Source organism: Tympanuchus pallidicinctus, unplaced genomic scaffold, assembly GCF_026119805.1.
Source record: "Tympanuchus pallidicinctus isolate F22 unplaced genomic scaffold, pur_lepc_1.0 scaffold5, whole genome shotgun sequence".
Classification (NCBI taxonomy): Eukaryota; Metazoa; Chordata; class Aves; order Galliformes; family Phasianidae; genus Tympanuchus; species Tympanuchus pallidicinctus.
In genome coordinates this window covers 41,460,073-41,473,466 of record NW_026294769.1, presented here as the reverse complement: position 1 = coordinate 41,473,466, position 13,394 = coordinate 41,460,073, and the positions used below count along the sequence as shown (strand labels likewise).

The following is a 13,394-nucleotide window of genomic DNA, read 5'->3' as shown; positions in this document are numbered from 1 at the left end:
TTATCAACCCTTTCAAAGAGTTGATTCCCCTCCTGTTTGTAGGCTCCCTTCAGGGACTGAAAGGCTGCAACGAGGTCACCCCACAGCCTTCTTTGCTCCAGGCTGAACAAGCCCAGCTCCCTCAGCCTGTCTTCATAGGGGAGATACTCCAGTCCCCTGATCATCTCTGTGGCTCTCCTCTGGACCCTCTCCAACAGATCTCTGTCTTTGTTGTTTGGGTCTTGTCCAGACCTGGACACAGTACTCCAGATGGGGCCTCACAAGAGTGGAGTAGAGGGGGACAATCACCTCTCTGTCCCTGCTGGCCACCCCTCTTTTGATGGAGCCCAGGATACCATTTACCTTCTGAGCTGCAAGAGCACACTGCTGGTTCATGTTAAGCTTTTCATCTATCAAGACCCCCAGGTCCTTCTCTGCAGGGCTGCTCTCAAGGACCGCTCCTTCCAGTCTATGGATGCCTGGGATTCCTCCGGCCCAAGTGCAAAACTCTGTACTTTGCTGTGTTGAATCTCATCAGGTTCACCTGGGCCCACCTTTCTAGTCTCTCGAGATCCCTGTGAATGGCATCCCTTCCTTCTACCGTATCAACAGCTTGGTGTCGTCAGCAAACTTGCTGAGAAAAAAAAATTCAAACTAATTTCAAACTAAATTTCAAACTAATAAATGAAATCTGCCAATCTCTCTTACTTTGCTAGTGGCAGTATTTGCAGTCAGCACAACAGCTTGAAGTACTGAATAGACTAGGAATACTAGGAATATCTGACCCTTCTTGCTGATCATTTAATGGAGCTTGTCTCACCAGCAGGCATGGACAGGAAACCATAACCTTTTCCATGCTATTCAGCAAGAACTGGTGGTCATGGTTAGGAGCACAAACCACAAGCATTTGTTTCTCAGAATAGGTACAGATATCTGAGGTGTATCAGACCTACATGCAGTCACTTCTGATGGACCATTTCCTTTGTACCACTTCTAACTATGTAGAGGATGAAACAGATACCACTTCTAGGAGTTCACACAAAGTTTGTGCCAGCCAAGCCTTTGAGCTTAAGCAAAACAAGGAATTTGAGGAAAGGCTGTGGCTAAGATTGGTCTTCTGCTCTCAAAGTAACTCATCCAGACCCATTACTTCCCGGCATTGCCCACAGCCCTCAGATACCTAGCAACTCATGGCACAGCTCAACAGCTGTGTGACAGACAGCAGACCTTCTCTAATGACTTCTATTACTTGCAATTTGACTGGCATTGCCACTACAAGAAGTGGATCACAAAAGCAGAGTACCGTGATAACCCAGAGACTCAGGAAAGAACAGGTAACATGGTTAAATATGAGTACTCTCATTCCTAATATTTCTCTGGCCTTTTTCAAGTGTCACATTTATATCTCACTTTGGGAGAAGCTAAGCTGTTATCAAGTAAAATATATTTACATTCAGGACAGAATAAATAATATCAGCAATTGTGAACTTCGGAAAGGTTTAGGCAAACTAATTTTGGACAAGTCTGCTCTCCTTTTCTGCATGCCTGAATGAATGAGAGCTGAGAACTTCAGACAGTTTTCACCTCTCCCAGCGAAGATCAAAAAAGGAACTATCCCAATTTGTCACCTATACAGAGCCTTGGAAGTTAAAAGCAAAAAGAACAGTGGTTTAATAATGTGACTATCATTCTGTAATTCAAAATATAACACAGTTCCAAATCTGTGCTGCTATTCATCAACTGCTACATTACCCTATCAAGAAAGAAACACTCAAGAACTGAACTCTGAATGCAAAAAGATCTCGCTGGAGTCTGAGTACAAAAGGAAATAGGGACTTACAGAGAGGAGTATTTGGATAGCGCTGTGAATGACCTCTAGGTACTGGAAATCGATTATGCAGCCTGTCACAGAGACATAGGAGTAATCATCTAGGATGCCAGGAGAAGAAGGACGCACCACTCTTCGTATGCAGCCAGGCCCGTGCTCTCGCCACCAAGAACGGTGCATTGAGATATTAAAGGTCATGAGATCAGTTTCCTAGGAGACAGAGAGGGAAAAAGCATGAAATCCTCTAATTCGCTATTATTTAAGATGAAGAAATTGAAATAAAAAAATGGTTTCAACTATTAAAAGGAAAACAACATAACTTACTTCCCCTTCACCTACATAATTTTAACATGAAAGTAGATCATTAGGAGGGAGAAAGGAAATTGCAAATGTTTATCATTTATTCGGTAACTGTGCATTGGAGCTCCTGTCCAGTAGAAGAACCATCATACCAAGTACAAAACGCAGTGCATATTCTATGTCTCCATAGACTTCACTGCTAAAAAAGCAATTTGTCATTTAATTAAAACGTGTATCAAGAATTAATTCTTTGAACAGGAAGCAGAGAAAGTCCTATTCCATGGTTCTAGAAGTGATCTAAAATAAACTTCCCACACATTTACTTAAATTAATAACTACAGAAAAATCAGGTATTATCTTAAATTGGGCAAAGGAGATTGTTCCAGCTACCAAAGATTCAAATAATAAGCTCTTCCGCAGTCAAGGTGTCTGAGACTGGTAAGGAGCATCTCAAATCAACATGAGGTAATCAACAGTGCATTGTGGACAATTTTACATTTTAAAGCACCTCTTTGGAGTTTGCCTGCAAAAGAGAAGGCTCAGGAGTTTTTATTGGCTGAAGACTTGGCCTGGGAGCAAATGAAACCATCTCAATACATGATATTAGGAGATGATACCATTGTATCCTGTGAAGGCAAGATAGAGGCTGGCAGGTCCCTGATTGAAGTTAACTGGAACCTATTTAAATACCAAAACCAACTTTCATATTTGCAATTAACGTGAAATAAGTCATACTACTACTTTAGATAATTCAGATTTAGGTTTTCCCCATTTCCCCATATCACTCAATTTCGAGGTAGCTGTAATAATGCGTTAAACATTGTTTGCTATAGGCCCACAGATTTCCTTATTCTCGTATGTGCCAATTTGCAAAATTGCATGTACACCTACGCTGATTCACTTGTACCTCACTCTGAAAATCTGTCCTGTAAGTTTATCTGTGACAGTTTCACATTGACAAAATGTATATTTGGTATAAATTCTTAGTTCTACCTCTGTTAACTAACTTTATTCTGGCCACATTTGAAAAGTAACCAGTGAATTACATCTTGCCAATCTCTGTAGTTGATAGCAGTAACAAGTCAGCAGATGTTTTCACTCTCCATAACTTCTTTACCCTTAAAATGAAGATTTGTAGGATCAACCATTGACAGCTGATGAAGCATTTGTCTTTTGACATTGCGTGCTGCTCCTTGATACCAGTTTAGAACATTTTCAGCTGCACTATGACAATGATTTACAAAATCTGAAGTTGACAGATAATTCAGTGTAATGAAAATGTAATTACAAATACAGTCATAGAAAATAGCAGAGGCTTTCTCTGTACAACAATGCCAGAGATTGCACAGTGTTAACAAGCGCTTTTAGCAATTGTCAAGTGTAGAAAATGCCATTTATCAAGCAGCATGCACGTACTCATCTATTTTGGTAACTCTTTGTTGAGTGTAGAAGTGGACTGTCAGTGTGGGTTAGCCTGTATCAAATGCTGCAAGTTAACATTTCTTTATGGCAACTGAGAATAAATTGTGAAGTCTGTGTGTCTGGTGTTTGTTTTGTGTTTTTTGTTGTTGTTGTTGTTTCCTTCCATTATTTCTTTGTGTTTTGTTTTGGTCTTTATGCTTTATTAGCTATGGCCTTGTGCTTAGTTCAAGGTCAATGAAGAAGAAAAACAACAGACTTAAAAAGGGAAACAGTTCTGCCCCCTTGCCAACACCTTTAAAAGTACTTTGGCATATAGTTGTCTTTGGCAATTTTAGGTAAAATCTTTTGCTTCTGAAATACTGCTATGTTTGGTTCCTAAGAATTTTTTTTTGAAATTGCTTAAACTTATGATCATATTTAGAAATATCTCCCTATTTGCTGACCATTTGTATGAGCTCATTTACTAAGAAAACAGTGAACATGAGGCACATCTGCAGACTCTTTTATATTTCAAAGCTGCTGGTGCTTCAGTGAGGGAAGGAAACAGCACTACTAAAACAAAAGTTATTTTATCTGATTAAAAAGAGATGTCATCACAGCACTTGCAGCTGCTGTTATTATTACTATTCAGAAATTATGGAAAAAGGCCATAAGAAGAGCATTTCATAATTAGTTTTCACTCTGTGCATTATGTCCCAAGTTTCCAAAACAAGTGAAAGGATAATGAAGGTCCAGCAAAGACCAGTTCCAGAAATGCAAACAAAACCATTCAGTGCATGAGTTTGACCTCTAACAAATCACTTCACAAAATGGCAGCCGTAAGCTTTTTGAGATGATAAATGCTAAGCTGCCAATCAATAAATGAAAGCCTAAAAAAGGAAAATAAAAATCACTCTCCTAACTCATTTTTTGGAGATATTTAATCTGTAAAGTGAGTTGAGTGTGCCAGGCTTTGAAAATGTAGCCTATGTCTATTCTTCTCCACAGAAGCATATACATTTGAAAGACTCAACACTTGATTGTAAAGGTTTTAAATACCAGCATATTTCTAAGAGTCTTTTAGTATCTGTGAATTCAGTATTTGGAAGCTCTGGATGGTGGAAGAGCTGCTGCTCAAGTGGATTATTCTCAATCATATGTTTAATAAAAGTTAAGAATTCTTAAGAAAGTACAAGCAAGTTCTTGAATTTTTTTCAGTGGATAATGTGCTGCTTTCCAATGTTAGAGGCAATCGCTGTGGGAATCAAATGTTGTTTCTGCATTAGAATTGGATAATATTTTTTTATTTCACGATCTCCAGTGTCATAGTCCTTCTATTTAACTTGGGGAAGATCTCTGACAGTTTACATATCCTCTAGATGAACCTTCCCAGGAATGCACACTCTGTATATAGGTGTATATATTTTGTCATTGCAAGAATATCCTGCACGAGATCGAACCAGAGAACAAGTCATGGCATACCTGAGGAAGTGCCTGAAGAGACATCAGAAGGCCTGGCATTCCCCCCTCCCTCCTGGTGCTCTTATTTAACAAAGACTTTGAAGAAAATCAATATGACAAGAGCACTGAGACATCTTGGAAACAACAGGACAACAGGACTGACACCAGATAACAAATAAATTAACAAGTAAATAACAAATGCAAACCTGCTGATGGCAGGACTCCCGCCATTGCAATCGCAAATAAAATCTGCTTTTTATCAGAGATGCCATCCTGACAAAAATTATTTGGATATTTCCAACATTGTGAAACAAACACTTACAACATGCTTATATAACATCACTTGCTGAAGTTTAAGCTGTGTATTATTAAAACTAATAAGAAGGATATTTATTTTGTGTTTACTTTATGCACAGTGCTCACAAGAAACTAAAAATGAGAACTTAAGGTTACTTAATAAAAGTCACTAGACAAAGTAAGAAAATACACTAGAACTCCATTCCATTTTCTAAGACAAAAAAGTAATGCTGACTTGCGACTCTGTTTCTGCTTTTATGAACGTGGAGAAAAGATTTACATCAAAACCTGATCGATAGCTAATAAAAGGTAATGCACAGTGCTAGGAGAAAACCAGTACATTTTCTTGTAAATCTCTGCTCCCAGTTAAGTTTGTAGTTAAGATGCAACGATGTTGGCACGGACAATGGACACACACATTTCATAGTAATTAATTTCAAGGAGACATTAATCTCCATGAGATGCAAGTGATGCCTTCCAGTGTTCGCAAGACCTGCTGAAATTGTAGAAGATCTCTGGCTAATAGCTGATGCTTATTCTCTAAAGATGCCCCACTGGCAACATAACATTAATTTTCAAACTACTTTTTCTTTTCCCTGAAACCACTGTTTCTGGTCATGGCTTGCTCTATGATGATCAGTTATGCTCCATCTTCCCTTGCTGTGCTGAATGGATTGGTTTTGAAGATCTGGACAGATAACCCTGAAGAAGTCCCTTGATAAATAGGGAGATTTCTATTACTAGCTCTCACATTTTCTTGTTTGGGATTTTCAATATTGACTCAAAAAATTGTTTTCAATTTAAACTCTTGCTTCAGTGTTACACAGATGTTGTTTTACTTGCTCAATGAACTAGTGGTAAGAGGTAGCTCCACTCAGTAATCTTGACACTGATGATGTGATAGAGTGATGAACCATGCTGCTTCAGGGCAGTCTCTCTGGTTTGTTACTAGTGAAAGCATAACACAGCCAGTATATCACCCTCATCGTGAAGTGAAAAGACACAAGAAGAATATCCTTCAATTCAAGTGCATAGACCCTACTGGGACTACTCATCTCTCTAAATGAACTGATATCCTGGACCAAGTGTGCATATCACCCAATACACTTCAAATTAGAGGTCTGGTGTGATGCACGTAAACCCATTACCCTTAAAAGTTTCCAGTGCCAAGATCTTCAGATAAAACAGATGAGGAAATCCCAGCATCATGGGCAAAGAATGGATAAGAGACATTAAGAAGCACAGCCACTCTTTGTGGAGAGTAGGTCATCATTATTAAGTTCAAATCATTCCTCTAACTGAGATTAGAGGTCCCCTCTCAAAAAAAACAAAAACAAAAAAGTGTTTGAGTTAGGCAGTACTGTCATTACTACCCTTTATTCTTTGAGCTTAGTCAGATTTTATTTTAGTGATCTTCTCAAATGATAAAAAAATAAAAATGATTGCTCTGCATTACACAATTTATCACACATTCAGAAAGTTTTTTTCTCCCTTCCAATAATATTAAAATCAGATTTGCAGAACTTACTTTCAAAGAAGAGTATCTTTTAAAAAAAATCTAAGGTAAGACGACAACAAAAAACAAACTGCTGCCTTCTTTATGCAACATTAGATTTGCCCATTAGAACCCTTCAAGGGATTGTTTTCTCCAACTTGTCCACCTCTACAGATATTCTGGCAATATTCAGAGTCATGTTAAAGTCCTGGTTTTATGGCTGATCTCTTTTCCTAGATCTGCCTCACTTTCATGGCAGTCCCTGTGTTTGAGACACAACCCAGAGAGGTAATAGAGTATCACTGTAATACACTCTAAGATCAAATGAATAAAAAGCATGAGACAAGATCATTGGATCCATATGCACATTACTCATCACTCGTCATAGGCAGTTCAGTATGAGCATGAAGAAGCCATGGATGACTGTTTTTCTCCCATGCAGTCCTTGACATCTGATTAAGACAAGTACTTAGTCTTAAAATTACTCTCATCTATTCCCTCTGATGATCCCGACATAGGTAAGAGACAAACAAGGTTTGGAGTGATGGCAAACTATGAGCACTGTTTTCATATTTGAAGACTCAGACTTAGATAAGGGTTTCTGTAAATTCAAAGCAGATTGTTGTGTTCTTCTGTCGAGTCAAACGTACTTCTGACTGAAGCAAAGAATCAAGAGGAGACTGGAATGCAACTCTAATAGTGTAGAATCAAAAGCAGCATTGGTGTGACACGTAAATTCATCAGCACATATACTGTGGGAAAACATTTCAGTGCAATATCAAGAACATGTGAAAGAAGGCTTGAAAAAATTCTTCACACACAAAACATATAAACAGGATCCAATTAAAAATCATAAAAATTTTCTGTCTAGAAGATTCATAAAACTATGTACATTTGGAAAAAGCAGTTTATAATGTAAATCTTCAGTCTCAGGAACACCATTTTAACCCATTTTTATCTTTGCTGTTGTTTTCAAACAGAAGTGCTCAGATCCCTAGGGAATTCTGCATGGTTTTAAATAAAAGGAAATTAAAAATGGTCACTAACATACCTTCCCTCAAAGACAAACTGCTATAGAAAACTCTTTCCACACTATTTTACAATATATTGTTTTTTATACTTAAAGCAGAAGGATTCAGCCTGAACACCAATCCAGTCTCTAAGCATTCTACAAACACACTGCTCCAACAAGAAAGTACATATCTATTGAGAATACTCTTGAAATGTTAACGGAGACTGGATTTCTAGTCTCAAAACAGAAATGTCTGGCTTGGCTTTCTCTGTGCTAAAACTGCTTGGTTTTACATAGTTCTCAGTCATTCACATTCTGGATGTCCTGATGTGAGAAACTGTGCAAAACCAATCCTTGCATGAGGTGGTACTTCTAATGTTCCTAGAAAATACATGCAAATAGCAGGCGCAATTAGTGCCAAAATCCCATATAATTGCTTCTGTTCCACATATTGAATCTAGCCTCAAACCAAAACAGGATTCATTTTCATTATTATCCAAATAATTTTATTTTGCACACAGTGGTTGTAAAAAAAAGAGAAAGCATGGGGATAAAGGCACGATTCAGAATGAAACATTGCAAGAGCAGTACCGTTAATTTTAATAACTCCCTTTACCTTTGGCTGGCTCTGCATTCTCCCTCTCCAGCCTGAGCTGAGGAATACAACTTCCCTGCTAGAAGACAAGGTGAATTCTTTGCAGGAAATAAGCATATGAGATAGCAAGTCCTAAATTCAAGGGTGTGTATGAGAGTCCAAAGACATTAAAATGCACCATAAAAAGACTTCTGAAAGCTCTCTTGAATGTTAAGATTTCCAACAAGAAAAATGATTCCCTTTTTTGAGGCTAACGAGAATGTTCCTACCTGCATTCAGGAACGCTTTTAAAGATTAATAGGCCAGTTTAGGTAACTGCTGTTCTGTTCTCTGCTTTGCTTGCTTGAAGCAATGCAATTGCTCATTATACTGCCAGCTCCTGTTGTTTTATGGCAAGTCTGGTTACATTTAGTGTTTTTGTTAAAGCCTCCATTCTCAGAGACATGAGATTACAATAAGGACTTCAGTTTGTTATAAGAGAGTGAGCTGAAGAATAGAAATAACAAAAAAAAAAAAAAAAAACCCCAACAAAAAAAAAAATCACAAACCCTACTGCAAGGCACTTCCGGTCTGTGCTCTAAGTGGTATAAGTAGTATTATTTGATGCTTTTCTTAAAGCTTAGCTTCTGGGATCTGGCTGTGAAACATCTAGAACACCAGTTCAGAACATGACTATTTAGGGCACTATGTCACCAACTGTGCAAGATAGTCCCATAGAGATCTTGGATGCTCATGGATCCTCCAGGGCACAGAAGAGGATCAACTGTTTTTTAACTGCCCAATTAAAGAGTTCAAAATTCACATGCACCCCAGAAACCAAGTTGGGTACATCTTAGGATTTCTAATTTTATTGATCAACATACCACATGGCTTATTGGTACTTAGGAATGTTAGGAAATTTGAATACATTACTAAATCTTGAATATTAAGAAGAGATAGGACATGGGTTGTGGATGCCCCATCCCTGGAGACATTCAAAGCCAGCCTGGATGTGGCTCCGGGCAGCCTGATCTAGTGGTAGTGGACCCTGCATGTAGCAGAGGGGTTGAAAATAGATGATCATTCTGGTCCTTTCCAACCCAGACCATTTATGATTCTATGATTTATAAAAAATAAAATTTTTAAATCTTCAGTTATTCTTACAATTCTGAGCAGTTGAAAACATTGCTACCATCTGTACAGGACTGGCTTCTACTTTAGAGAAACCTAGTTTTTATTTTTCAGTGCGTGCAGAAGAGAAGGACCTACTGATTCATTGCATCTTTTGAATGTGCTCCTATACAGCTTACTGAATAGAACTGTCTGCCACTAACAGATTGCCAAGAAACAAGTATCTGTGCTGCTGAAGCCCTCCTGAGGGTTCAGAACACAAAATGAGAGAAGAAGCAGTGAGCAGCAGAAGTGTATTGAACTACCAGGGGACTGCTTTTGTCTTATTTTTATTTTAGTCAAGCATAACATGTAACACTTTTTTTTCTGCTCTTGAAAGTACACATCCTGATGACATTTTTTAAAAAAATATATATATTTTTCATGCCTGTGATATTAGGTCACCATATTTAAGTCTTGTATTTTTTTTGTGATGCAGTTTCCTAATGATCTTGGCTTTAGCAAGAGCAATGCTTTAACCACAGGCCTTGCTTATATTGTACCAGATCAATGAATGTCTCTTATGTGAGTATATCACTCATACTAAAAAAACAAATATATCAAAGAGTCCCTTTAGAAAACTTAAATTTAGATGACGAAATTTAAAATCCTCCCTTTCTCAGAAGAGGAAGTGAAGCAGTGACTGTAGAAAAAGATACCATTCTAGGGGAGCTCAGTTAACATGATATACTGAACTTCAAATTGCCTGTAAGCATTGATCCATATACTAGGTCCCTTAAAACCTTTTTTTTAATACATAACCCTTTTATGTATACAAATATATGTATACTCTTTATTTTATATATATACACACTAAGTGCGCATTTACATAAACAGATAAAATAAGTATACATATATTTATTACTACCTGCACAAATTAATGACTCAGCAGTGAGATCATCTGTCAGCTGTGGTCAAAGCAGGCAGCATTAACAATCTCTTTCAGCAATGCATCGTACTCTAGCCCTAATCAAATGAATCTGCTACAAAACACAACTCCAAATCTCAGTAACCCTCAAACATTCGCATGAAACAGAATTCTCATTTGTTCTCCTCAGTTATTTTCAGAAGATTATCTCAGGAACAAGGATCCCTTTTTCTCTGACGTATTTTCTCTGTAGCCAGCTTACACTCATAATCAAACTTCCAAGCTTCTTTTCCATGAGATTAATTACCAAAATTTAAGGATATGCAGTAACTTCAGGATAATCTCATGTGTGTCATGCCAAAGGAAATCAGGGAAGTGCCGCTCCTACTCATTTTTTCATAGGGAAGAAGTTTGTCACAAAATTTCTTCTAATCAATTGGGTTTAATATGATGCCCCCAAATGTATTTTTAATCCAAGAGAGAAAGATACAATGATCTGTTATGAACTTCAAGTCTAAGCAAATCACTTAATGGTTCAGTAAACAGATATATAATCAGGTCACTTTAAGGAATGAATGAAAACAGAGAAGCCTAGTGACCCATTCACTCTTTAACATCACTGATTTGTCTGCAACCTATCATTCAATTTTTAATGTAGCCTGCTTCAATAAAGCAAAATAAGACTAGTGCAAAGATGTAAGAGCATATCAATGTTTGAAATGGTAGTTACATTTCACTACCAATTTTGAATTTGAAGAACAATAAGCTACTCCCAGACAGACTGAAATCATTGTAAATGACAGCAAGACATAGCTTTAAAAAAAAAAAAAAGAAAAAGAAAAAAAGTAATATTAACACCCCTTTATATATTTACTGAAATAACTAAATCAAGACGACTACATAAAGGGCTGCCCAATATAAATATTTTTCAGTTCTTCTAAAAACTGTCTTAACAATGAAGCCTTTATCTGCAAGGTGCTGAGTATCTGCAAGTTCTAATACATTCAGAGATCATTAATCTTCACAATAAACAATAATTATTGCAATAAGTAGTATATTTGTGTTTTATTTTTAAAGCCGCTTAAAAACCATTAATATGAAGATGTCAACGTGACTCCAGTAGCAGCTGAAAATCTGAGCAGCCTACAAAGCCACAGAGCTGATTCAAAAAGCATGCATGCAAATTACTTAATTTTAACAAGCATCCCACTGACCCTAAAGATCTACATATATTTGCTAGATTACTGCCAGGAAGGGGAGAATGAATCAAATATTCAGAAAGAGGAGGAGGGGAAAACAAAAGAAGAAACAAAAAAAAAGAAAAAGAAATGATTACATTCCTACTAGTCTAATTGTATGTCTTGGCAATAGTACCTGCTATACATATTTTTGCAACTCAGTTATCCTTAGACAGGAATGCTTTAGCATGTTTTGCTCTAAAATTCTAGTTAGGAATGTGAAAACAGTCCACAGATAAGAGCAGTGGATGTTAATGTTACTTCCAGATACAACTGGTGCTGTTTCAAGAATATTGCTTTAAAATGTGAATTAATTCCTCTTTCACCCTCTGCTGGAGGAAGAGAAACAGAGAGGGTCATGCTGTTTCCATTTAACATATGCCTCACTTGCAGCCAGCTAACATCTATATGCTCTAACATCTATAAGCTCAGGTGACACCAGCTATGGAGTGGTTGTCCAGAAAGTACCCCTGCCCAGGAAATCCATCTCAGTATAGCACATTTGGAAGTTACTTAGCAGGACTGTAGATCAGGAAATACAATGTGAAAAACATCACCAAATGCTGCTTTGATACTTCTAGATAACTTATGCCTTCTCACGTATAACACTGCATGAGCTAACACCTACACATGGATTTGGTTTGCAGTCCCTTTCTAGAGATATACAGCTGCACAGCATTGCTACAGGCAACTGGCAGTGCAGAGACACGCAGGAACTTCAGACAGCTTTGAATTTGGTCACTCTCAGCCTAACTTCGGGACAGGGAAGCCCACACTGATCTGACATAAAAGAATCCGAGTTGATGGCATGGCTACAGATGGGAAGCTATAGAAGTTCACTGACTTGCACATCTGGGTAACAGAAATTCCTTCACTATCCATGACTGAATTCTGCTGTCCTGTTTAGGACCAAAACAGATTTCACCTACTTGATATTAAGAAGAAAACAAACCATCACAACTATTCATGCAAATACAACGGGGGCATTCAGCTATTCACATGCCATAATCAAGTAAATTTTTGCACAGCATGCAGATCACTGTGTAGAGGGTATACTTAGTTTGCAAGATAGAAAACAAGGTAAACATCTGCATTTGACAATCCTTTAAGAAATTGAAGTTATTTCTGAATTTGTCTTTTGCTATAAAGAAGTACAAATATTGAATAGTAAAGACTTAAGATCTGAACAGCAAAATTACAAAATCCTTATGTTAAAATATAGGAAAAAGTGGTGAACAGTATCTCACTGTATGATTTAAACTTAATTCAAGTACAATGCCATCCACAACTTCTTGAATTCCAAGATATGTATCTTAGAAAGATCACAAAGAAAGTGAAAAAAAAACCAAAAAAAACAACCAAACAGCCTCCTATGAAACACTTTCTATGCAAGCTGACGATTCTTTTTCTCTGAAAGAAAACTCATAAAACTTTGATGAACGGCATACATGGATCACATCTCCAGTATGACTTCTTTGGAATTCCCTTACTAAAGAAAGAAAACCCCAAGCAAAGGAAATCTGTTCCTGTTGATTTTTTGGGGCAAGTTAAATATTTTTAAGAGCTGTATTTATGTAGATTGTGCTTACTTACAAAAGGGAAGCAAGAAATAAAACCAGGCAAAAACTCAGAGAAAAATCTCTATTAATACAGCGTGAGTAAATCACACAGGAATAAATCACAGATTACCACAACCCTAGTCCTAGAGTGGCACTATTTCAACTACATTGCTACAATCAAATTAGCTGGATTTCTATTACAATATAAATAA

The 13,394-nt window shown here is 37.3% G+C and overlaps 1 protein-coding gene across 1 annotated transcript in view; it reads right to left on the bottom strand.

Annotated features, from left to right (window-relative positions):
* NKAIN3 (sodium/potassium transporting ATPase interacting 3) overlaps positions 1–13,394 on the bottom strand; it is a 329,597-nt gene that overhangs the window by 80,970 nt on the left and 235,233 nt on the right. The window contains exon 4 of the mRNA XM_052704496.1: positions 1,820–2,017. Coding sequence (XP_052560456.1) covers positions 1,820–2,017 — 198 coding nt within the window. The remainder of the gene's footprint in view (positions 1–1,819; positions 2,018–13,394) is intronic.